We start from the raw sequence: 27,360 nt of genomic DNA on the forward strand, positions 1-27,360 counted from the left end.
TTGATAACTTGAAATTTTTCATTAGTAGATGACTTCTTTTTAAATGCTGTGTCTTAAAGGACCACTATCTGTGTCTTAAAGGACCACTATATGTGTCTTAAAGGACCACTATAGGCACCCAGAGCACTTCAACTCAATGAAGTTTTAACCCTGCAGCTGAAAACATAGCAGTTTCAGAAACTGTATCCTGGCTAGGTTTTAAGGAACACTACAAACGCATAAAGCACTTCAGCTTGCTGTGTGAACAGAGCATCTTCTTATTTTCATTTTACAAAAAGTACAGATTTCAATACAAATTGTCACTTTTATAAATTAACCCTGTTACACCCCTCTGGCTTTCAATCAGACAACAGGTCCTGTTACTTCCTGGTTTGGTTAGTTCAGTGGAGCTAACCCCAGAGCACCTGCCTTGCAAAGACTTCTCATTGAGCTGCTTTGGGAAGTCTGTGATTGAACAGCCACAGAAAGTCTGGGCGGGGTTAGAAGGGGAGGGCTTGCAAAGGCAGCAGATCAGAGAAGTGCCTCAATTGCAAGCCAAGATTTCATTTACCTCCATAGAAAATATGCATATTACATATAACATGCATAAAACATATCATATGCAGATTTTCATTGGGGGTAGATCTACTTAAAAAATATTTTTTTTAATGGAATTTTCCTTTAACAGTTGCAAAACTGTAGAAGGCATTTGAGTAGAGTTGCTCAGAATAGAAGTGAGGAGTCGGAAAACCCAGTTTAATATTTTCAAATTATGCCCAAATTTGTGTACATCAACACATATGTAATAATGTATCAGGTCGAAACGGCAAAGTAGAAGGGTGTACATGCTGAGGTTTTGATGGAGTCAATCTTCTATAGACCAGGTGACTGGATACAGGGCAGAAGCACATAAGTTGGAGATAGATCTCTCATAGATTAAATTAACGCTCAACGGATACACTGTATTCATTCCACGGGCAGGGAGAGCTAGACGGTGGATAATATACTGGGAGTTAAAGAGCCGTGGCTCGCCAGTCTGATATCATATGAAGAGTTGGCAAAGTACTTGTGTAGTATGGAGCCTGCTGGAGCTGAAGAACCCAGGTAGAGGACGCCTCGCGAATTTGGCTGAAAAACAGAACATAGAGACCAATGAAGAGACTCAACAAATTACTTGTATTAGCGGCGTTATTCACCAACGTGAGAACTGTGGGGAATTCAAAGTGAATTTCAAATTTAAGGCCATAATTACCAAACTCACAACATCATTGACTTTATGTCATTCAGTTACTTTGATCTAAATTTTTAAATCCCAGAAATTCTCACCTCAGTAAATAACCCGGAATAGATTTTCGAATTAGCATTAGGACTGGAAATATAGTGATATGAATTATCCACAACTGAAATTGTGTAACGTAAATAACTGCGGCAAACCCTGCTAGACCCACAGATATTATAACATTATTATTATTATTATATTATTATTATTATAACATTATTATTATTGTAGCAGTATAGATATGTGGGTGACGCTATACAGGTATAGAATTCTCCTCGCTGAGTATACATAGAATAACCCCCAAAGTGTTTCCATAAGGTGAGAGGCCCATAGTCACCATTTATTCTGTAATTTTTTTGCCTGGAGATAATTAAGTTATTACTATATCAGACTTGATTATCTCCAAGACTAGGGGAGGGAATTGTATGTTTGTGCTGGGAGTGTTTTATGTTTTCCTTGTAACTGATTGGATGTACCTTGTCCCTCCCTGTGGGATGTCCCCTTAAAAGCCAGTTCTGTTGCACCCTTCTTCTAGACTCCGGCTGATGTTTGGGTGTTCGTATGCTTTATTAAGGGAATCATCTTGTAAAGCTATTGTATTCGTATGGATTTCGTTTATTTCATCTGCCGAATGGAGAGTTATATTCACTGATGCTCTGGCCGTTCGGGAGGAAACTACCGAATGAAGATTGAATATACTAGGTTTCCTTACAACTGGTCGGCATACCCGCCTAGACCCTGTCGGGTTGGCTTGGGGATGTCCGATAAAAGTACTTTAGGAGTCCAGTTCGGTCTGTCGGGACAGACCATCCGCATTACCGTTTTGTTTGCCCAGACGGTATTGCATAGTAAAGTTATACAGCTGAAGGACTAGGCTCCACCATAATAGCCTGTGGTTGTCACCAGCTACCCGGTTTAGCCACACAAGGGGGTTGTGGTCAGTCATAAGGGTAAACAATCGTCCATACAGATAAGGTTGTAGTTTCGTTAGGGCCCAAACTAGGGCTAGGCACTCTTTTTCTACGGTGGCATAGTTGACCTCTGTGGGCAAAAGTTTACGGCTGAGATATGCCACCGGGTGTTCCATGCCATTGTCCCCCACTTGGCTCAACACGGCTCCCAGCCCAAACATGGAGGCATCTGTGTGTACAAGAAATTGTTTAGTATGGTTGGGCGCTGCCAACTTAATGCAGCTTTAAGTCTCTGAAAAGCGTCCGCGCTTTCTGGGGTCCAGGTTACTTGTTTAGGTAGGGCCTTTTTGGTAAGGTCGGTGAGAGGCTTGGCCAGTGCGGCGCTATACTCTGGGACAAGCTTTCGGTAGTAGCCTAAAAAGGCTAATACCTGGGTTTTAGTATGGGGTTGGGGCCAATTAGCTATCGCCTCTACTTTAGCAGGCTCTGGACGCTGCCTACCAGAACATATCTTGTGGCCAAGATACTGTAGGTACAGTATCTTGGCCACAAGATAGGTTCCGGTAGGCAGGTTCCGAGGTCGGCCATGTCTACGTGGCATTTGTCAGGTTTCAATGTGAGGCCCGCTAGCCGAATTCGCTTGAGTACCCTGGACAAGTGCCCCAGGTGGTCCTCCCAGGTGTGGCTTTAGACGGCAATATCGTCTAGATACGCACATGCAAAGTCCTGGAACCCCTCCAGGAGCCTATCGGCCATCCTCTGAAAAGTAGCCAGGGCATTCTTCATCCCAAAGGGCATAACCTTGAACTGGTATAGCCCAAATGGAGTGACGAACGCCGACTTGTGGATGGCCGCAGGCTCCAAGGGGATCTGCCAATACGCCTTGCACAAGTCCAGGGTAGTCAAGTAATTCCCCCCGAGCCATACGGTCTAATAGCTCATCTATTCTGGGCATGGGGTAGTCGTCAGTTATGGTGCGATCGTTGAGCCTCCGATAGTCTACACAGAAGCACGTGGTGCCGTCGCGCTTAGGTACTAGTACTACCGGCGAAGCCCAAGGACTACGAGAGGGTTCTATAACCCCTAACTTGAGTATATCCCTTATTTCAGCGAGCATATTTTCACGTACTGCCTCAGGGATATGATATGGTTGCTGTCATAAGGGCGTTTCTCCATGGCTTTCTACACGGTGTACCGCAATGGAGGTATATCCTGGTATGGCAGAAAACATTCCTTGGTATCCCTGAAGCAGCTGAGATGCCTCACTCTTCTCTAAAGGGTTGTTGCTGCTGGGCCTTGTGGAGGGTTACTTACTGGGGCTCTAGCTGGGGCAGGGGTTGCTGGTACTGGGTATGTGTGTAGGTTGAAGGTTGGTCTGCTAACACCCAGTTCTCGCCTCCAGTTTCCCTGGTGTTCATCCGCTAGTCTGGCGGCTTCCTCCACAGTTTTGGGTTTTCTGTCCTTTACCCAGTCTTTTATATCGTCCACTGTGTGATTAAAAAACTGCTCAATAGTATGAGCTGTATGGCATCTTCCAGGGTAGTTGTTTGGCAGCCCTGCATCCAATTCCGGGCTGCCCTGTGTAGCCGGAAAGCACATTCCATGTGCAAATCTTTCCCGGTTTTCCAAAGTTCCCTAAACTTCTTCCTGTACGCCTCTGGGATTACAGCGTATCTGGCCAACAAAATGTCTTTCACCTTGTCATAATTGTGGATGTCCCCATCGGGGACTGCTCACCACGCCTCTGCTGCTCTTCCCGATAACTTGCTGCTAAGTACTGCAGCCCATTTTGTGAAGTCTAATCCCTCCAGCGCACATTGATGTTCAAAGTCTTGTAGATAACTGTCAATTTCCATGTCATTATCATTAAAGTTTTAAAAGCCGCATAATTTACCTTCTTTGGTAGGTCATTTGTACTTCCCGGGGAGTGTAGTAAATCCCCCTGTAACTGTCTCGATCATCTCGCTCTTTTTGCGATTGCCTGGCTTGTGCCATGACCTGCAGAACTGCCTCTGTTGATGGATTGGGTCCCAACACGCTGAGCATCCATCTGATATCCTTCTGCATCTCGGTTTCTTCCTCGTGCTCCATCTCTGTATTACTGGTTCCGTCGCTCTGTATTAAATCCGCAATTAATGTGGCTTTTGTCTTGTTACTTGCCACTACGCCTCGAGCTTCCAGTAAATCTTTTAGCGCAATCTTTTAAGTAGCTGGTATTGCTGAGCCATTCATTCCCTTTCTTGGTTCAGAACATCCATTCGGGATTCGAATCCCACCGCTGCCACCAGTTTTAAGGAAACCTAGTATATCCAATCCTCATTCGGTAGTTTCCTCCCGAATGGCCAGAGCATCAGTGATTATAGCTCTCCATTCGGCAGATGAAATAAACGAAATCCATACGAATACAATAGCTTTACAAGATGATTCCCTTAATAAAGCATACGAATACCCAAACATCAGCCGGAGTGTAGAAAAAGGGTGCAACAGAACTGGCTTTTAATTATCACACACTGGCTTTTATGCAAGTCCCTGTGCAAGGGGACATCCCACAGGTAGGGACAAGGTACATCCAATCAGTTGCAAGGAAAACATAAAACACTCCCAGCACAAACCTACAATTCCCTCCCCTAGTCCTGGAGATAATCAAGTCTGATAAAGTAATAACTTCATTATCTGTAGGCAGAAAAATTACAGTTTTACCCAATATTTAGAACACCCCTTTATGCATATGGTATCCCCACAAATAATATGTCCCCTGATAGTCCCGATCTGGGTGACCAAAATATTCAAATTTCACCCAGATCGGTTCAGGGGTTCTCAAAAAGTATGGAAGTCTTTTGTGATCGGCTAACCACGAGGTTGCTGTCCAAAACAGTTCCAATAATTCCACGAACGATTGTTCCCCTCATATGAATGAACAAAAGTACCGAACAGCGCTCTTCTAGCTGTTCGGGAAATAAAGATCCAGCGTTCGTATGTTCGGCGAGTCGAGTGTCCGATTTTAGTGCCAGACACTCGACGACCAAGTCACGCTGCCTTTGTTCACACAAAAAAAGATGGCCGCCATTTTCTCAGCCACGTGGCGTTCGGCCGGACAGGTAGAGGGTTCAATTGAGGCATGCTTTGAAGTTAATGAGCCAGGGGGGTGGTCTCTGTACTGTAGTTACATCTACCGGATGGAAAGGGGAGAAAGAGGGATTTCTTCACAATCGCCATCTTCTTCCTCGAGATCCTCTTCAGCTCCTGTCAGTGCTCTACCACACTGATGTCCATGAAGGATCCTATGGGATCCTCCATAAAAATAGCCTCCCCCTTCCCCCCCAGTCGTCCCTAGTGATTGCTGAGGGCTTGACAAGGCTTGACAGAGGAAGCTCCACGTTTTGTCAAGCTGTGTCAAATGTAGGAAAAATACAAAAAGAGTTTTCTGAAGATGTCCTTTGACTGGGTTGGAATTCCTGTGAAAAGGCAGTTTTTATTGCAGAAAGCCTGAAGGTAATGTTTCTGCTCACTAGAACAAATACAATAAGCTGTAGTTGTTCTGGTAATGTATTTTATTTGTATAATCTATGAGCCTTGCATTTTATACAATAATAATATCACTAATGAACGCGTTAGCCGACCTGTCTATAGCGTGCTAGCTCAGTAACATGTCAGTGCAACAGGATTTGGCATCGGAGGCTGAAAATCCAGGTTCTGCACTGACTACAAAATCTGGAAAGCTGTCTGATGCTGATCCGAGACTGGGAGAAAGGAGTTTTAAGGGTTATTTTCTAACATGTTATTTAGATAGACACAAATCTGGTATACGGTCAGGCTACGGAGAGACAGATAAATATTGTGTAAGGAAAAAGATGAGCACTTACTCCAAAAAGAGTGCTACTACTGACCACACAGAGCCAGAAACTCTCAAGCAGGAGCTTCAGTTAGCTCCCCTGAGCCAAGCCCTGCAGATTCCTTTAAAAACATGGAGTCCATTGTGATGGAGTTGTTATGGTTCCCAGAGTAGTAATATAAAAAAAAATAAAAAATAGACTAAGACTGTAATTCCCATAGAGGACACTAGATGTCACTGCAAGTTTAACATAGCTTTTCACTATGGATTTAAAATGCAGACGCTAAAAACCATCAGTTATCATAATATAAAAACTTTAAAAGGGGGGCGGGGCCTAACTGTCATGGAGGACAGACGTGATCCACTGAAGCTCCTCCATAATCTTGCTTAAAATAGCAACAAGAAGCATTACAAAGCCTGATTCCGGGTCCACCTGGAGCCCAACCTGACGCCTGACACTGCTGGGCTCGGTTGTAGGGGTCGTTGACCCGGAAAAAACAGATAGCCACGCACGAAACGACATGCGGCCTAGTGTACAACGGGTGGGAGAGGCGGCCGCTCTCCCACTTCGAGGATACACAGTGACCGCTACGGAGAAGCCCCGTTACCCCCCCCCTGGGACCGTTAGGGGTGAACACGGTCCAACACGGGAGAACTGTACGCCACAGTGGCGAGGGGGAGGTGAAAGCCAGCAGACAAGCGACTCACCTAACTGCAGACTCACCTCTAATGGCGGACACCTCGTGCCTCCCTCGCACTAAGACCACGCTCCAGACCAAACTAGAGGCTATCATGGCGGCATTCTGGGTGAAGCTGGAGAACTGGGCACTGCAACATGCTGCACAGCGGGCGAGTAGTCTGTTACCTAACCAGCAACCACCACGTAAACGGGACATACCCACGGCTCCGGCAGGGAAGAGGATCACGCGGAGAAGGCTGCGCAGGCCCCAAACCTCGCCTCAGCACAAGCTAAAGCAAAGCCAGTCACACCAGAGCCCGACTTTTGCCCACCACAGAAGACTCCCAATACTTACCACAACCACTATCCATGGGACTGACCGGCCCCGCAGAACGAGTCCAAAAACCAGGGGCACGAAACACCACATCGACCTGCACAGCCGTGAGCTACGCCACCACAAGCCGGAGGCCTGGAACTCAACCACGCAAAAGCATCAGACACTGCAGGCTGAGAGAGCCCAAGAGGACAGCGTCTGGCACCCAGCTGGAATCGGATGAGTGCAAGTAGCAGACCAGAGTCAGCCAGACACAGACTGATCAATCTGGACGTTACTAACATTCCCCTTAATGCAAGAACTGCCTTATGTCAACTACCTAACCGTAAAGTTACAGTTTATGTGCTGTCATTATCTCACCCAATTTTGAACTGCTTACGTATACATATGTTTATCTTAAAAGCTTACACATAGAATGAATAGCTAACCCTATCTAAAATGACAAGTTAAGTGATTTGTACACTAGCAGTGAAAACAAAACTCAGTTTCTCTATTATTGTTTACTTTAATCTTTTATTTTTTTTGCTGATTATGCGCTACGAACACAAGCCTGTCTAGCCTAACATTTGTAATCTTACTTAATAATGTTAAACAGCCTGTTATTTTCATTTTAAAACAAAAATGTGCAGACCTCTCATGCCACTGCTGATCCTATGTTTAACCATTCATGCACGCTGTTGTGGCGTACGTTTATGCTTTGTAATCACCTGCACGACAAAAATAAAGAATTCAAAAAAAAAAAAAAAAAATTTAAAAGGGCCTTGTTACCTCCAAAGATTGTTAACCCCTTCATATGAGAATGAGGCTAGTTGTTTTTTCCTGCGTAATTTAACATGTTCTCTTTGCACCCAAACACATTATAAATCATGGTAAATAATAGAGCTTTCTTCTTATACCTTACACATGCAATGCACAACTTTTTATTCATAGTGTTTCTAAACGAATTGTGCAACTAAAATAAAATATTTAAAATAGATCTGATTATTGGTAAAATGCTAATTATTGATAAAATGCAAAAGTGAACAGCAGTTTTAAAGCTAAACCTTTGCAATATTTGATATTCTTAGATTCTAACGTTAATAGCAGTCACAGCATCCAAAACTGCTAAACAGAAAGTATAAATTTACAGAAATTAGACCCCCGAGGTATTTATGACAATTTTTACCTAACTTTATAGCCAACCGCTGACAAATCAATTTTAACTTATTTTTGTTTCATTGTTGGTGTGAGGAATTTCTCAGACCACGTCTGTCCCACTGCTGTAGAGACCACCAAATTATATTCTACCACTGCCATAGATTTGTATCTTCCTCAATACAGCAAGACCCAACATGCATACTTTAACCAGGTTTTTTGTGAACTGATTAAATGCCAGACATGCTCTAATTTTGACATTTGCTATAATATCACTGTCTGTGTCACTGTACTGACCAATATCAAAATGTTACATTATTTCTTACTTTAGCTAACCCTAATCCTATCTAACCCTAATCTTATGTGGCCCTAATCCTATCTAACCCTAATCCTAATTATCCTAACCCTGATCCTATGTGATCCTTTCCCTGTCTATCCCTAATCCTATGTGATCCTAACCCTAATCCTAAATGACCCTAACCCTATCTCACCCTAATCCTATGTGATCCTAACCCTATCTAACCCTAATCCTATGTGACCCTAACCCTGTCTAACCCAAATCCTATGTGATCCTAACCCTATTTAACCCTAATCCTATGCGATCCTAACCCTATCTAACCCTAATCCTATGTGTCTAACCCTAATCCTATGTGACCCTCACCATGTCTAACCCTAATCCTATGTGATCCTAACCCTGTCTAACCCTAATCCTATGTGACCCTTACCCTGTCTAACCCTAATCCTATGTGACCCTAACCCTGTCTAAACCCTAATCCTATGTGATCCTAACCCCGTCTAACCCTAATCCTATGTGATCCTAACCCGGTCTAACCCTAATCCTATGTGACCCTAACCCTGTCTAACCCTAATCCTATGTTATCCTAACCCTGTCTAACCCTAATCCTATGTGACCCTTACCCGGTCTAACCCTAATCCTATGTGACCCTAACCCTGTCTAACCCTAATCCTATGTTATCCTAACCCTGTCTAACCCTAATCCTATGTGATCCTAACCCTGTCTAACCCTAATCCTATGTGACCCTTACCCTGTCTAACCCTAATCCTATGTTATCCTAACCCTGTCTAACCCTAATCCTATGTGACCCTTACCCGGTCTAACCCTAATCCTATGTGACCCTAACCCTGTCTAACCCTAATCCTATGTTATCCTAACCCTGTCTAACCCTAATCCTATGTGACCCTTACCCTGTCTAACCCTAATCCTATGTGACCCTTACCCTGTCTAACCCTAATCCTATGTGACCCTTACCCTGTCTAACCCTAATCCTATGTGACCCTTACCCTGTCTAACCCTAATCCTATGTGACCCTAACCCTGTCTAACCCTAATCCTATGTGATCCTAACCCTGTCTAACCCTAATCCTATGTGATCCTAACCCTGTCTAACCCTAATCCTATGTGACCCTTACCCTGTCTAACCCTAATCCTATGTGACCCTTACCCTGTCTAACCCTAATCCTATGTGACCCTTACCCTGTCTAACCCTAATCCTATGTGACCCTTACCCTGTCTAACCCTAATCCTATGTAATCCTAACCCTGTCTAACCCTAATCCTATGTGACCCTAACCCTGTCTAACCCTAATCCTATGTAATCCTAACCCTGTCTAACCCTAATCCTATGTGACCCTAACCCTGTCTAACCCTAATCCTATGTAATCCTAACCCTGTCTAACCCTAATCCTATGTGACCATTGCCCCATCTAACCCTTTCCAAATCTGATCCAAATCAGAATTAAAGGGCGCATCTGGTACTTACTCTCAGCTCTGTGTGAAAAATTCCGGCCGCTCAGAGCTGTCAATTCCTCCGAGCTCCCTGTGTTCAATTTAACCAAGTTCTACTGAGCTAAGCCCCGCGATACACGGTTAGCCCATTGGCTGAGAGCGCAGCTGTTTTAATGTTGGGAAGAACAATGTGACCTTTATTTAAACTGATTTATCTAGAATTAATTTCTTGATGTAAACATGGAGGCCTGAGTCGGTCTGAAAGACGTTACTCACCCCCGCTGATCGGGTCGGGCCCCGGCAGATCCTGTTCCCATGTCCAGAGTTGGGGCTCTTGGTACCGCTGAATGCTGCATGGAAGGACAGGAAGTGAAACTAATTTTATTAAACAGAAAATGACGTCTTACTGAATCATGATCCACTACATTAGCAAAGGAACACAAACAAGCAACGATTCCCCATTACCGCACGCCAGTACTACTGGTAACAGGGAAACAGAGCCCTTTAACCCCTCATATCCCTAAGCAGTTTAACATATGAGACAAGTACCCAGAGACAGGAGAGCAGAACGCGGGCATGGATACTACAATACTTCTGTCTTACTGGCGTATAGCTAGATGTATTGGGATTGTCTCATGGTGATGATGGTTCTGTAATTAGCCTCATGTATCACCTGACGCAGCTTCCGTTTTAGCTGTCTGTGACCGTGACTGGCGACATGAACTGCGACCATCATTCCCCAGAGCCAGGAGGCGGCTGGGTGAGAAGTCGGGGTGAGTGGGTGAAGCCACGCTGTGAGTCCATGGGCTAGATGGCGGCTGTAAGGTGTGAGGAGGAATTTTCTCTCTGAAAATCACACAAAAAACATGGCACACGCAAGCGTTACAGACTAACATCATCACAGGTGAACTTGGGTAAAATATTTTAGCATTTACTTACAATCTGCACAGATCTGCATTCGAAAAATTATCACTTATGGAGTTATTTACTAAAGTGAGAATTCAGAGTGAAGTTTAAATGTTAGGCCAGAGTATGTAAACTGTAAGTAAAACTTTTTGACTTTAGAGGGACATGGTTGGCACCATAAGTCAATACATCACATTAAAGTGGTTATAGTGTCTAGATTCCCCGGTGCTGTCTTACCATTCAGATTGAAACTTTTTTTTAATGTTTTAATGCTAAACCAGAATCCCTGGCAGCCCATCCCATTTGTGCTGCTTGGGTTAATAAGGAAGCATTAGCCTGAGCAGCAATGGGCAGCTGTGATTGGCTGAGAGCATCAGCTGACCGCTTTCAGCCTATCACAATGCCTATTATTGGCATGAGTTTATATGGCTACAAGGAAGTGTTTAATCTCTGCCTTAGCCACAACTTCAATGGGGCGGGACTATGGGAAGCCAGGGACCCTCATTCAGTGTTGTTGAAAATGACTCTATAACCACTTCAATGAGCTAAAATAGTTATAGTGCCTAAAGTGTCCCTTTAAGTGAATAACCCTGTTATAGTTTTGGTAACAAAGAAAAAGCAAATTTATCTCCTAAGATACCAAGCCTGTCCGGAATGCATAAAACAAATAATACTGGAGTTAAGATTGCATTAAAAAGGAATACTGATAAAAGTGCAAAGCATATTTCAAAGTCACAAAGTATTATATAGCAACATTAAATCAAAGTCCATGTTTTCTATATTAAGCTTTTATTGTAGTTTAATGGCCACATTGGGGAATTTAATGTGTGTACCAGTTATATTGAAATAGAAATTGGAATTTTGTGGTTACTTTCTGGGTCCAGCACAACCTTCGCCAACACCCAGACCTTCTTGTTATTATGGGAACACGTTACGTACCGTCGCAATAACACTACCACCTTTTCCTGCTCAGGATACATTGAATGTATGACCGATCCAATGTCTGCGTCCAGATTCCATTCCTGCGTCCTCGGTTTCGACATTTGTGGAGAGGTTTTAGGTCGTTCTTCAGACACTTCATGCCGCTCTATAGATTTGCAGTTTTTGGGCCGCACGGGAGTGTACCACGCCACAGACTGTAGGGAATCAATATTAGAATTTAGGATAATATAGATTAACGGTTAATAGAAACCAATCATATTTTTGAATGAGTGGAAATCTTTTTTAAAATAATTTTATGTTAACTAAACGGCTTCAATACAAGAAGCAGCAGAAGACAGATGTTGTTGGCCTTGGAGTAATCTCCCAGAGAGACTAACACACAATTTCTATGAAGACAGGAAAAGGGCTCTAAGCCCCTTGTTTGGGGCCCATCATTGAGTCCCCATACTATATCCAAGGGCCCTCACTGGATGGAACAGGCTCCAAGTTTACCATCAATGCTGCCTGCTCAGGTAAATTGAGACCCCCTATGACATTGAGAATAACGAATAAAACGTGCAGGATTTATTTAAGCGTGTATTTTATTGCGATCACATGAAGTCTCTCCAAGCGAATGATATTATTTATATTTATATATAAAACCTGAGGTTCCGCACTTAATGTTTCTCCACTTACTTGCACCTGGTATAAATCGTCTGACCAATATATTATAACTCCGTGTATAAGAGAGAACTCTGGGGACATAGTATTGATCATAAGTGAAGGAACGTCGATTATCTATGTTTGTGTGCTATTAAATAAAGCAATGTCCCTTGTGATCCACACCAAAATACCAACTCTCCCGAGTGCTCTCCTGCATCACAATGATTTATTCCTACAGGACTCTCCTGCTAACTAATTCTATTTGAGGGGTGAAAAACGTCCCTTCCATTTTATTTTTAAATGAAGAAAGACTCACATGGCCATTGGCGTTGCTCAGTATGGTGGTACAACGTCGTTCGGTGATGAACGTTTTCAGCTCCTTCCACAGGAAGTCAGATGGTGGATTGTGAGGAACGTTTGCTGTGGCTGCCCACACCTGCCAATCAAGCAATATCATTTTATTTCCTGTTATCATAGAATGTAACATAGAGCACTGAGTGTGTGATTACAGCAATCTGCTCCTGCTATTAAGTCACCAGAATGGGAGAACTGGTATAGATGGCACCATGGATTACAAGCTTATATTGATTATTAGATTATTAGAAAGACAGACTGGACGGCAGGTTTATAGGCAGTGGTGTATTTAGGATTTGTGCTGCCCTAGCCAGGACGGTGCCCAGTTTAAATTTTCTCCACCCCTTCCTGTCAAAGCCGCACCTTGACTGACAGACGCTCACTCACTGACAGACGCACACTCACTGACAGACGCATACACTCATTGACAGACACACACTCTCATATACACTGACAAACAATGACATACCCACACACTATTACTTGGACACACTCTGACAGACGCACGCACTCACTGACCGACACATACACACTCACTGACCAACACATACACACTCACTGACCAACACACACACACATTCATTGACAGACACACACAATTACAGACACACACATTCATACTTACAGACACACACACATTCACTTACAGACACACATACATACATACACACTTACAGACACACACACATAGACACTTACAGACACATACACACACACACACACACACTTACAGACACATACACACACACACACACACACTTACAGACACATACACACACACACACACACACACACACTTACAGACACATACAAACACACGCACATACACACACTTACATACACATTTCAAAATTAAAAAATTATTATTTTTTCATGTTTATGTAAAATCCACCCAGGCTCCCTGGGAGAGCTGGAGTGGATTCCTTACCTGCGGTCCAGTGTGGCTGCTGGGCGGGCAGGCAGGGGGCGGACAGGCTGAGTAGGCGGCAAGGGAGCTTTAATCTTCCTGCTCAGCTCCCTCGCGCGCTGCTTAGTGATGTCGGGAGCCGGAGTAACGTCATATTCTGGCTCCAGGCTTCATTAAGCGGCACGCAAGGGAGTTGAGCAGGAAGAACTCAGGTGAGCATGCTCCCACGCTGCCCGCAACCCGCAGCCAGCCTCGGGGGGGTTCAAAAGTGGCCAGCCGGCCAGCTCTTGAGCCCCCCAGGACACGAGGCAAGCGAGGAAGTGCCGCCCAATGCAGATGCCTTGTTTGCCTCGCGGAAGACACGTCCCTGTTTATAGGGATGGTGTGATGAGAGCCATACATGTAGGAAGTAATGAATGAACCTTAGAGAGATTGTAAGAACAGGAGACTTAGAATGACAATAAAAATCTGAGCTTTAAAGGGACAGTATGGATAAAATCCTTAGAGGGACAGCAACACCTCCCCTGGCAGTGACTGACACAGCCTGCATGAAAACAAAAGCTTAATTTGCAATCAGAAATTTGAAATGTTTAATTGAAATGTTTTTATCTCTTTCTCTGTAAATTGAACTTTAATCACAGACAGGAGGCTTCTACAGGGTCTAGCAAGCTATAAACAGAGCAGGAGATAAGACATTTTAAATTAAACAGAATTTGCAATAAAGGAAGTGTAAATATTAGATGAATCTTTACAGGAAGTTTTTAGTCTGGCTGTGTAAGTCACATGCAGGGAGGTGTGCCTAGGGCTGCATGAACAACAGTGATTTGACTCCTAAATGGCAGATATTTGAGCAGTGAGACTTCAGAGGCATGATCTACTCATACACCAAAACTGTTGCATTATGCTAAAGTTGTTTTGGTGACTATAGTGTCCCTTTAAAGGGACATTATGGATGGGTTAGTAGAGGAACCTAATAGACTGGAGCGTATATGAAAGGGAGTTTTAAAAAAGAGATTTTAAGTAATGATACTTAGAGAATGACTATGGATAAACTCCTTAGAGGGACGATATGAATGAGTGCCTTAAAGGGAGAATATGTATAGGAATCTTAGAGGGACAGTGTAAATATGAAACTTAGAGGGACGATATGCAATGGAGTTGCAGAGGGTCAATGTGCACGTGAGTACTAGAGGGACAGTATGGATAGGAGTTTTAGAGAGACAGTTTAAATAGGAGTCTTAGAGAGACAGTATAAATGTGAAGCTTAGAGGGACAGAATGGATGGGAGTCTTAGAGGGACAGTTTGGATAGGAGCCTTAGAGAGACAGTTTGGATAGGAGTCTTAGAGGGACAGTTTAAATAGGAGTCTTAGAGAGACAGTATAAACATGAAGCTTAGAGAGACAGTTTGGATAGGAATCTTAGAGGGACAGTTTTGATAGGAGTCTTAGAGGGACAGTTTTGATAGGAGTCTTAGAGGGACAGTTTTGATAGGAGTCTTAGAGGGACAGTTTGGATAGGAGCCTTAGAGGGACAGTGTGGATAGGAGCCTTAGAGGGACAGTTTGGATAGGAGCCTTAGAGGGACAGTTTGGATAGGAGCCTTAGAGGGACAGTTTGGATAGGAGCCTTAGAGGGACAGTTTGGATAGGAGCCTTAGAGGGACAGTTTGGATAGGAGCCTTAGAGGGACAGTTTGGATAGGAGCCTTAGAGGGACAGTTTGGATAGGAGCCTTAGAGGGGCAGTTTGGATAGGAGTCTTAGAGGGACAGTTTGGATAGGGGTCTTAGAGGGACAGTTTGGATAGGAGTCTTAGAGGGACAGTTTGGATAGGAGCCTTAGAGGGACAGTTTGGATAGGAGCCTTAGAGGGACAGTTTGGATAGGAGCCTTAGAGGGACAGTTTGGATAGGAGTCTTAGAGGGACAGTTTGGATAGGAGCCTTAGAGGGGCAGTTTGGATAGGAGCCTTAGAGGGACAGTTTGGATAGGAGTCTTAGAGGGACAGTTTGGATAGGAGCCTTAGAGAGACAGTTTGGATAGGAGCCTTAGAGAGACAGTTTGGATAGGGGTCTTAGAGGGACAGTTTGGATAGGGGTCTTAGAGGGACAGTTTGGATAGGGGTCTTAGAGGGACAGTTTGGATAGGAGTCTTAGAGGGACAGTTTGGATAGGAGTCTTAGAGAGACAGTTTGGATAGGGGTCTTAGAGGGACAGTTTGGATAGGAATCTTAGAGGGACAGTTTGGATAGGAATCTTAGAGGGACAGTTTGGATAGGAGCCTTAGAGGGACAGTTTGGATAGGAGCCTTAGAGGGACAGTTTGGATAGGAGCCTTAGAGGGACAGTTTGGATAGGAGTCTTAGAGGGACAGTTTGGATAGGAGTCTTAGAGGGACAGTTTGGATAGGAGTCTTAGAGGGACAGTTTGGATAGGAGTCTTAGAGAGACAGTTTGGATAGGAGCCTTAGAGAGACAGTTTGGATAGGAGCCTTAGAGGGACAGTTTGGATAGGAGCCTTAGAGAGAGTTTGGATAGGAGCCTTAGAGAGACAGTTTGGATAGGAGCCTTAGAGGGACAGTTTGTATAGGAGCCTTAGAGGGACAGTTTGGATAGGAGTCTTAGAGAGACAGTATAAACATGAATCTTAGAGGGACAGTTTGGATAGGAGCCTTAGAGAGACAGTTTGGATAGGAGCCTTAGAGAGACAGTTTGTATAGGAGCCTTAGAGGGACAGTTTGTATAGGAGCCTTAGAGGGACAGTTTGGATAGGAGTCTTAGAGAGACAGTATAAACATGAATCTTAGAGGGACAGTTTGGATAGGAGCCTTAGAGAGACAGTTTGGATAGGAGCCTTAGAGAGACAGTTTAAATAGGAGCCTTAGAGAGACAGTATAAACATGAAGCTTAGAGGGACAGTTTGGATAGGAGTCTTAGAGGGACAGTTTGGATAGGAGTCTTAGAGGGACAGTTTGGATAGGAGCCTTAGAGGGACAGTTTGGATAGGAATCTTAGAGGGACAGTTTGGATAGGAGCCTTAGAGGGACAGTTTGGATTGGAGCCTTAGAGGGACAGTTTGGATTGGAGCCTTAGAGGGACAGTTTGGATAGGAGCCTTAGAGGGACAGTTTGGATAGGAGCCTTAGAGAGACAGTTTGGATAGGAGCCTTAGAGGGACAGTTTGGATAGGAGCCTTAGAGAGACAGTTTGGATAGGAGCCTTAGAGGGACAGTATAGATAAGAGTCTTAGAGGGACAGTTTGTATAGGAGTCTTAGAGAGACAGCATGGATAGGAGCCTTAGAGAGACAGTATAAACATGAAGCTTAGAGGGACAGTTTGGATAGGAGCCTTAGAGGGACAGTTTGGATAGGAGCCTTAGAGGGACAGTTTAAATAGGAGTCTTAGAGGGACAGTATAAACAGGAAGCTTAGAGGGACAGTATGCCCTGGAGCCACAGAGGGACAATGTGCACATGAGCATTAGAGGGACAGTATGCACGGGAGCCACAGCAGCATTTATTGGAACCTTACAGAGACAGCATGAATTGGACTCGTAAAAGCAAACAATTAAACATGCCGTCAGCTTTGAGAAGTACTGGACACAAAGAGAAATGGCAGCTGATGTTCTGACATTATTCTCAGGACTCTGCATTAAAAGCATCCTTCATTTTCTGATTACAGAATCCCACCTCTATCTCCCTACATTCTCACCGTCACCGCACAGGCTGCCGTGATGCGGATCTTGGGTGGGAATCGGTAGACAGATACTGGATGCCCACAGACGTTCTGCTGGAGGATGTAACCCCCAATGTCCTCCTCTTCTTCAGGAGAAGCGTTAATGATTCGTACAAAATTGCCATTTACTTCTACAATCTTCAGGTTCCCAAGAGAGCTATGAGTCCACACAGGGAGAGACAGGAGATACAACAAAATGATGACCTTAATTTCCAGTAATACGAGGGAGAATGTTAGATGACAATAACTGTGGAAATACTTTATGATAAAGTATAAAAACGTGTATTTAACAATAAAAAACAAGAGTCGTAAAACAATATTCGGCTTTACGAGTGACTATAAAGTAGTATATGCTGATCCTTTCCAACCCCTGCCCAGCCTATGACTAAGTACCCAGCATTTAAACTCTCCGTGTTCTCCATGACTCTCTTGGAGACCCCCGTATAATGCTACATTAAAGCTACAATTGGAAAAATGTATCAAAATAAACTGAAACCTGTAAATATCTTTTGTGTGAACCTCGATCTTTGTTAAGGTAATTATAGTTATAGTATCACCCCAATGGCCATTAGATTGTAAGCTCACCTGCCACGTCAAGGTGAGTCCTGCACTAACAATTCACCTTGCTTCCTTCAGGTTCAGGTAAAAAAATATGTAATGAGACAGAGTGGGGTATTTTTCTAAACGCCTACATACTTATCAACACAATAGAGATTTGTTATCGGAAGCTATGGGAAACAAGGTGAATTGTTAGTGTAGGACCCGCCTAATAGGTTTGCCTTGACGTGGCAGGCGAGCTTACAATCTAATGGCTATAATAAAAAACCTCTAGTAATTTAAATGTGCACAGGTATTTGAAATAACGCTTTTCTTTGGTTTTTATTGTATGTATTGGGTCTGATGTGTACTATGGTCGTTGCTGCCGCCCAGGAGTAGTGGGAGTTTGTGCACTGGACTTATTTTTGTATAGTTATAGATTTAATCCGATCCTGTGCCATTATAATGTTTTATATAGTGGACTTTGTAAAAATGTAATTTTTTATAAAAGTAACAAACTCCCTATGCAGAGAGCAGAGCCTGGCACCAATCTATTGAATGTAACCCGATAAGGAACTGCATTCAATTAAAGGGATCCTATAGTGCAAAGAAAACGACTATAGGCTCTTGGAGGGCCCCCCTTCCCTGAGGCCCTCCTCCCTCGGTGCTGAAGCGGTTAAAACCCCAGAAATAATCCAATTCGGCGCTGGTGTCCTCTCCTCCACCCGGCGACGTCAGCTCCCGAGTGGAGCCAACATGCATGCGTGGCCAGAGGCACGTGCACATTCAAACCAACCCATAGGAAAGCATTACTCAGTGCTTTCCTATAGGGATCTTTTCTGACTCTGGGGATGTCCAGCATCAAATAAGTGCCACTAGAGGCTGGATTAACCCTCAGTGAAACATAGCAGTTTCTCTGGAATTGCTATGTTTACAGCTGCAGGGTTACAACTAGGGGGACCTGGCACCCGGACCACTTCATTGAGCTGAAGTAGTCTGGGTGCCTATAGTGGTCCTTTAACCATCCTACCGAGGACACAGAGAGGCCAATAGGGGGCAGCACAGGACATTGAGATCTCTATAAGGTGAACTAACCAGTAAAGTATACCGTTCACCCTTTTGGGAATCAACAACTCCCATAATGCTGAGTGAGCCACAAACGTAGGATTTGATAAAACACCAAATCTGCAATTAGTACTAGCAGATACAATTCACTTACAGACTCTGCCCTTCCCTGGTCGGTGCACAACTAGGATATTTAACTTGTGCCCAGACTGTGATAACCGTGCCTTAGGTGCAGTTTGTCAGATCACTCACCATAATTGCAGCACTTTGATGTAATGGCTGGCTGAGGGTTTATGTAGATAATACTTGTATTCTGTATTGGTTTTGACTATTTTATCTGCGGAACGTGTAACCAGGGCTCAACACATGGTGCAAGAAAACAGACAGAACAGCCACTTAACATTCACTTATTATATAAGATTCATAGTTTAATTTACTACAACAGAGCGGACGATTCTTCCATGTGACATTAAATCCATAATTCACCATTTCTACCATCACAAAGTATTTATGACTAAGGCTTTAATATGAATTAGTAAATTATAATGTCATTTCTATAGGTGCTAATTAGGTTATTTTTAAATAGATTGTGTTGATGTGAGTTTGGAGTTTAGGGGTAACTTTTATTTTTTCAGATCCGTTGTCATTCTTCTCTAGAGAGCAAATTCAATTATTTAAATAAAATTATATTTTGTAATGTTACTGCGCACCCACTGTTGGAAATCAAATGCTAATTCATGAACAAGCCCCTTTCTATCAAAGCTGTAAAGAATTACTCAATGCTCTATCACCCCAAAACCAGCAAAATTCTGCGACCCTTGTGTAGTCAGCCAATTAGTATTATGTTTAATTTTAGATTTCATTATACAAAATCAGGATCATCATTCTCCCCATTATATGAGATCCTTTCAAAAGGAAATTATGGGGGTTCTTGTCTCACTTGACCGATATAAAGATGTGTAATTCATGAGGTCTCAGAGTAATTGGGCAGTTTCTCAGAATATAATTTATTTCCTAGATTTATCTCCTATTTATTTATATTCAGCCTGGTACTCTGGCCATACTGATGGATATAGATGGGTGATATCAGAGTCAGAATTCTATCAGAGAGATACAGACAGCAGACAATCTAAATGTGATTATTTTTTAAATGCAATTTCTTTAACTAAAACAAGTATTAAACCCCTTTATTTAAAGTAGTTTTAATTTCTCATATAATGTGTTTCTTAATATTTTTGATGATAATTAGGATGTGGACTCCCACTGGGCCATGGATGCAGTGCGTGAGGGGGAGACTAATTCCATGGGCAGAGTCTAACGCTATGTCTGTTAACCTGAGGAGAACATATGGGATCAAGAAGGATTTTCCCTTTTTCCAGCTTAATTTAAAATTGCCCCAAGATTGATTTTCACTTTGTTTTGGATCAACAGCAGATTCGGGGAACATGAACGTTTGGACTTGGTGGTCTCACGCTGTTTCATGGTACATGGCGTTTTTAATGAGCGGAGAGATGCTAATTAACAGAGGACATACCTTGCTGTGGCGGATTTGTGGTTGGTATCAGCATGGTGTGAGTTTTTATTCTTTGAACTTAAAGTCTTCCTCATGGAGGATATTGATTCTCGTTCCTCGCCTTCCCCCAGAGAGTGGCCATTGAGTAATGGAGTGACTCTCTGGAGTGACTCTCTGTGCTCAACGTGTTTATCTTCTAAATGGGAATAAATAGCTGGTTAATGTGTGTAAATAAATCATATCAGAATACATATAGCGAGATGGCCGATACAGCGAGATGGCCATTCTACCCACAGCAGTGACAACGTTTCCAATAAAACACGCACTCTGTACGGTTACTGACAACAATCCCAAGAGGTTGAAACGTTGACATTCTGTTATGATTTTCCGATAGACGTTTTATCTGTATGATCTGCGAATGCTCTCATTCTTGGCTATGTATTAATTAGTTTGACAGGAACCTGGGCAGATACATGTGAGGTGATTGTCAGACTACTGGTTACACACCAACATATTGTATAAATAGTATCTGTATATAATACCCTGTCATCGGGTATCTCTCGATGTTAAAATATATCACTTATTCATTAAATAAAAATGGGTTTTATGTCCAATACAACTTGTGAATAATAAAGATTCAAATCTATTTTAAATAGCCTGACATTGACATCTATTTAGCAACTTAAACCCAATCTGTTACCTACAAAACTCAACAGTTTTATACAAATTGATATAAAAAATCATGGTGTATTACTCTCACTTTTTTCCCACCAGATATTAAAGTACTCGGCATCACAGCACCATAGCTAAGAACATGGGAAGTGGTGATGGTGCTATGATTTTATGTGTGCCATGCCTCGCTTTGGGTCAAATAGTTTTTGAGCTTCTTCTGCAGGTCCACACATAATGCAGACACATCACAGTGTGAATCTGTCCAACATGGAAAGCAATTACTGGCTTAGAGTGCTGGGACCGGTTAACATGAATCTGGTCTGTCTGAAAACCAGGGCACAGCACCCAAAGACATAGCACCACAACCACTGCAATAAACTATAGTGGTTATGGTACTTGGAGCTGAATAAATGCAATCATGGAAATGTTCTGTGAAATAAAATGAAAATAAAATAAGCTACGACTCCAAAAGAGAAATACAGCCCAAAATATATTCACAAAATATCTAAGGAGATGGAGGACGCTGGTACTGAATCGAAACGTAACATACAAACTTAATAGATGATTCTTTAAATAGATCAATATAACATAAAACATACTTTATTAAATGTCATAAAAACAAAATAAAGTGGCCACTAAGTATCATTACATTTGTCTGTCACGTTACAATAAACAAGTTCCCCAGTAACAAAGTCTCTAGAAGTGTAAGCTGAATAAGGGCTAGATTTATGGTACTTAAAGTGCCCCCTGCTGGCTGTCAAACATATGATCAATTCCTCATGATTCCTGAACATGTTCTATACTTACTACATGTTTGATCTAATACTGGCATTTATTACATGCTGTATTTATAGTAGAAGCTTATCAGTACGGAGAGATATAGTGATGTAATATTCATTGTGTGTAAGAATAAAGGCTAAAGACAAACATTTCCTTAGCTTTTTGTAAATCGCAATAACCTGCGGCTGATGTAGAGGATTTGACGGTTTCGGAAGAGTCTCCTGAGTTTAATGAAGTTAAGGTCTCCGACGAATCAAGCAGACAGGATTTAGCAAATTCAGAGGCTGCGCTATACATTGACGAGGGGAAGGAATTAATCAGAGGGTGCGATGGGTGTGGGATCAGGGGGCTCTGCATCCGGGTATTACTCATCCTGGGAACAGAAACAGCAATTATTATTGAAAGCAGTAACCTTAAAAAACAATCTCACATAAATACAAAATATAGAGACAAGTGTCATCAGGTGTCGATCATACAGGTGTAATATCTCTGCTACAATCACTAATAATACAGGTAAACCTGATGTAAAATTAAAGCCAGAATGTGTGGGATTTCACTCACTGTTCCTCTTCTTCTTCCAATAATGATTTCAAGACATCCAACTCGGATCTCAGACCCACGTTCGCCTTCTGAATGTTATCTAACTCTTTCATTTTTACCAGCAGGAGGTCTTGGACTTCCTAATGGGACAAAAAAGGTGACATTAAAATGTATGGCAGGTAGAGGGTGATTTCTGAGTGTATGTATCACTCGGAGCTGGTGATATGGCTCTTCTTGCTATTGATCATGATAATGGTTGCTGCCATTGTCCACCAGCCTGGTGCTAACCGTCTACTTGGCGTTTAATTCCCACCACCTCACCCGTCAGTTTGAAGTTTGTTTTCTCCAACTATTAGAAACCCCTACCAATGTCATCCTCTCTCTCTCTGAGGGGAGCAGAGGTTGAGACACTCTGTAGAAGTCGTTCTCAGTAATGTAGGCGTTGTGGTTAATATTACTAATGATAAAATGAGTTGTCCTAATCACATCTCCGGTAATAACATATGTATTTGATATCTGAATATAGAGAGCTGCAGGGTTCAGTGCTCAGCCTATGGAGAGCTGCAGGGCTCAGTGTTCAGTCTATGGAGAGCTGCAGGGTTCAGCGTTAAGTCTATGGAGAGCTGCAGGGTTCAGCGTTAAGTCTATGGATAGCTGCAGGGTTCAGTACTCAGCCTATGGAGAGCTGCAGGGCTCAGTGTTCAGTCTATGGAGAGCTGCAGGGTTCAGCGTTCAGTCTATGGAGAGCTGCAGGGTTCAGTGTTCAGTCTATGGAGAGCTGCAGGGTTCAGCATTAAGTCTATGGAGAGCTGCAGGGTTCAGTGTTCAGTCTATGTAGAGCTGCAGGGTTCAGCGTTCAGTCTATGTAGAGCTGCAGGGTTCAGCGTTCAGTCTATGTAGAGCTGCAGGGTTCAGTCTATGGAGAGCTGCAGGGTTCAGCGTTCAGTCTATGGAGAGCTGCAGGGTTCAGTGCTCAGTCTATGGAGAGCTGCAGGGTTCAGTGTTCAGTCTATGGAGAGCTGCAGGGTTCAGCGTTAAGTCTATGGAGAGCTGCAGGGTTCAGCGTTATGGAGAGCTGCAGGGTTCAGTGCTCAGCCTATGGAGAGCTGCAGGGCTCAGCGTTCAGTCTATGGAGAGCTGCAGGGTTCAGCGTTCAGTCTATGGAGAGCTGCAGGGTTCAGCGTTCAGTCTATGGAGAGCTGCAGGGTTCAGTCTATGGAGAGCTGCAGGGTTCAGCGTTCAGTCTATGGAGAGCTGCAGGGTTCAGTGCACAGTCTATGGAGAGCTGCAGGGTTCAGTGTTCAGTCTATGGAGAGCTGCAGGGTTCAGCGTTCAGTCTATGTAGAGCTGCAGGGTTCAGCGTTCAGTCTATGTAGAGCTGCAGGGTTCAGTGCTCAGCCTATGGAGAGCTGCAGGGCTCAGTGTTCAGTCTATGGAGAGCTGCAGGGTTCAGCGTTCAGTCTATGTAGAGCTGCAGGGTTCAGCGTTCAGTCTATGTAGAGCTGCAGGGTTCAGTCTATGGAGAGCTGCAGGGTTCAGCGTTCAGTCTATGGAGAGCTGCAGGGTTCAGTGCTCAGTCTATGGAGAGCTGCAGGGTTCAGTGTTCAGTCTATGGAGAGCTGCAGGGTTCAGCGTTAAGTCTATGGAGAGCTGCAGGGTTCAGCGTTATGGAGAGCTGCAGGGTTCAGTGCTCAGCCTATGGAGAGCTGCAGGGCTCAGCGTTCAGTCTATGGAGAGCTGCAGGGTTCAGCGTTCAGTCTATGGAGAGCTGCAGGGTTCAGCGTTCAGTCTATGGAGAGCTGCAGGGTTCAGCGTTCAGTCTATGGAGAGCTGCAGGGTTCAGTCTATGGAGAGCTGCAGGGTTCAGCGTTCAGTCTATGGAGAGCTGCAGGGTTCAGTGCTCAGTCTATGGAGAGCTGCAGGGTTCAGTGTTCAGTCTATGGAGAGCTGCAGGGTTCAGTGTTCAGTCTATGGAGAGCTGCAGGGTTCAGCGTTAAGTCTATGGAGAGCTGCAGGGTTCAGTGCTCAGCCTATGGAGAGCTGCAGGGCTCAGTGTTCAGTCTATGGAGAGCTGCAGGGTTCAGCGTTCAGTCTATGGAGAGCTGCAGGGTTCAGTGTTCAGTCTATGGAGAGCTGCAGGGTTCAGTGTTCAGTCTATGGAGAGCTGCAGGGTTCAGCGTTAAGTCTATGGAGAGCTGCAGGGTTCAGCATTCAGTCTATGGAGAGCTGCAGGGTTCAGTGTTCAGTCTATGGAGAGCTGCAGGGTTCAGCGTTCAGTCTATGGAGAGCTGCAGGGTTCAGCGTTCAGTCTATGGAAAGCTTCAGGGTTCAGTATTCAGTCTATGGAGAGCTGCAGGGTTCGGTCTATGGAGAGCTGCAGGGTTCAGTCTATGGAGAGCTGCAGGGTTCAGTATTCAGTCTATGGAGAGCTGCATGGTTCAGTCTATGGAGAGCTGCAGGGTTCAGTCTATGAAGAGCTGCAGGGTTCAGTGTTCAGACTATGGAGAGCTGCAGGGTTCAGTATTCAGTCTATGGAGAGCTGCAGGGTTCAGTCTATGAAGAGCTGCAGGGTTCAGTATTCAGTCTATGGAGAGCTGCAGGGTTCAGTATTCAGTCTATGGAGAGCTGCAGGGCTCAGTACTCAGTCTATGGAGAGCTGTAGGGTTTAGCGTTCAGTCTATGGAGAGCTGCAGGGCTCAGTGTTCAGACTATGGAGAGCTGCAGGGTTCAGGACTCAGTCTATGGGGAGCTGCAGGGTTCAGTACTCAGTCTATGGGGAGCTGCAGGGTTCAGTGTTCAGACTATGGAGAGCTGCAGGGTTCAGTATTCAGTCTATGGAGAGCTGCAGGGCTCAGTACTCAGTCTAAAGAGAGCTGTAGGGTTTAGCGTTCAGTCTATGGAGCGCTGCAGGGCTCAGTACTCAGTCTAAAGAGAGCTGTAGGGTTTAGCGTTCAGTCTATGGAGAGCTGCAGGGTTCAGTATTCAGTCTATGGAGAGCTGCTGGGTTCAGTCTATGGAGAGCTGCAGGGTTTAGTGTTCAGACTATGGAGAGCTGCAGGGCTCAGTACTCAGTCTAAAGAGAGCTGTAGGGTTTAGCGTTCAGTCTATGGAGAGATGCAGGGCTCAGTATTCAGTCTATGGAGAGCTGCTGGGTTCAGTCTATGGAGAGCTGCAGGGTTCAGTTTTCAGTCTATGGAGAGATGCCCGGTTCAGTACTCAGTCTATGGAGAGCTGCAGGGTTCAGTTTATGGAGAGCTGCTGGGTTCAGTCTATGGAGAGCTGCAGGGTTCAGTGTTCAGACTATGGAGAGCTGCAGGGTACATTTACTGAGTTGTTTAATCTCTTTAAAATAGGTTTTATTCCACTGATAATGTTTAATTAGTCCCAAACAAACGATTCAGGTAAGTAGTCCTGTTTCTAAGATAGATGAGGATTTTCCAATCTACTCTCTGCCTCATCCCCAATTCCAGATCTCCCCATTGCCCCCTTCGGTTACCTCCAAATTCAAGCGATCCCTGGTCAATAACCAAACCATCAAAGATCAGAAAAAAATCCTTCCATGTCCGTTACTGCGCTCTATCCACATACATGAAGTTATTACTGTAAATAAGTGCAGATTGATTTGAGCATGTGGCTGATTCCTGCAGACTCTGTGGCGTTAGATTCACTGGGCTGCACTGCAGTAACACAGCAAATCTCACACATTCAGCTAGACTGCACTCTGCGAGCCTCACTAACTGCATTAAAACTAAAACATTTATTAACACAGTGATAAAAGGATGCCTTCCATCTCGCCATAAAGTATGGAGCAGACGTACTGTATGATGGGGGACAGAGTATTATCACTTATTACAAATGCAGCTAACACAGAGCTACAAAGTGGCAGAGAAAGATTGAGGACCCTGATCTTGTGAGCTTACAATCTACATGGTGGTGACATTAGAAATGGCATCGCCATTCGCCACAAAATACTGGAATCGTCATTCAGAGGTTGGCGTAGGGTAACAGATACTTATAATTTTTTATGTAATATAATGCAAACATATAAATAAATACCTTGGTTTAGAGCACCCACTGACTTAGCCCTGCTCTGTGGGGGCGGCCATCTTTAAGGACTCCATGGTCACATGCACAGCTTATCCAACCAAAAACCATGCAAGTCAGAGGAGCTAGCCTGACCAGGCCTCCAAAATGTGAACCAGGTAAGTGATTTTTCTGACCAAAGAGGGTAGGTCTGGCTATCGTACCCTGACTCAGCATGTGCGAGAAGCGAGCTCAGCCGTTCAGTACTTTATTATTATTATTATTGGTATTTATATAGCGAAGCTTATTCCGCAGGACTTTTCAGTTTTATAAAGGGGGGAATTTAACAATAAATGAGACAATAACAAAATGTTACAGGAACAATAGGTTAATGAGGACCTTGCTCAAAAGAGCTTACACTCTAGAGGACCAGATGGTACCTTACGTTAAATAATGCTCCAAGTCAATGGAAAAATACGATTTAAAATGAGTAATCACTCACTGGCAATCTGTGTACTTTCTGGAGAGGAGCATTTTTCCAGGTCCCTGCCCCCTGCGCATTGCTTGAGGGAGGGGTACTCACATTTTTTGGAGCACTCAGGGGGTTCTGGGGATCCCCAGCATTTGAGTTTTGTTTGAATAATGTTTTTTATGGTTGTGTGGCTATGGCTGTAGACAATTAGTTAGTTGCTGTTCCAGATGGCTCTTAACTGCTGATTATTCAGGCCATCCCGACAGCTCCATAAAAAAACATTTTTGTTGATAAAATAAATTCGACTCCCATTGGAGCTGTTACGCAATGCACTTTCTGCTCTATCAGGATCCTGTAACGTGAGGAAAGGCTGTTACAGCCAAAATA

At 43.8% G+C, this 27,360-nt stretch overlaps 1 protein-coding gene across 1 annotated transcript in view; it reads right to left on the reverse strand.

The window, feature by feature from the left end:
- Positions 1–219: 219 nt before the first annotated feature.
- The window catches only part of LMNTD1 (lamin tail domain containing 1), a 161,527-nt gene continuing 134,386 nt past the window's right edge, over positions 220–27,360 (reverse strand). The window contains exons 9-17 of the mRNA XM_063446105.1: positions 22,500–22,618; positions 22,118–22,311; positions 20,508–20,682; positions 17,348–17,528; positions 12,700–12,819; positions 11,739–11,935; positions 10,567–10,739; positions 10,170–10,243; positions 220–1,107 (exon numbers count right to left, since the gene is read on the reverse strand). Of these exons, the coding sequence (XP_063302175.1) occupies positions 967–1,107; positions 10,170–10,243; positions 10,567–10,739; positions 11,739–11,935; positions 12,700–12,819; positions 17,348–17,528; positions 20,508–20,682; positions 22,118–22,311; positions 22,500–22,618 (1,374 nt within the window). The 3' untranslated portion in view covers positions 220–966. The remainder of the gene's footprint in view (positions 1,108–10,169; positions 10,244–10,566; positions 10,740–11,738; positions 11,936–12,699; positions 12,820–17,347; positions 17,529–20,507; positions 20,683–22,117; positions 22,312–22,499; positions 22,619–27,360) is intronic.

Source organism: Pelobates fuscus, chromosome 3 (assembly GCF_036172605.1).
Source record: "Pelobates fuscus isolate aPelFus1 chromosome 3, aPelFus1.pri, whole genome shotgun sequence".
In the NCBI taxonomy this organism is placed as follows: domain Eukaryota; kingdom Metazoa; phylum Chordata; class Amphibia; order Anura; family Pelobatidae; genus Pelobates; species Pelobates fuscus.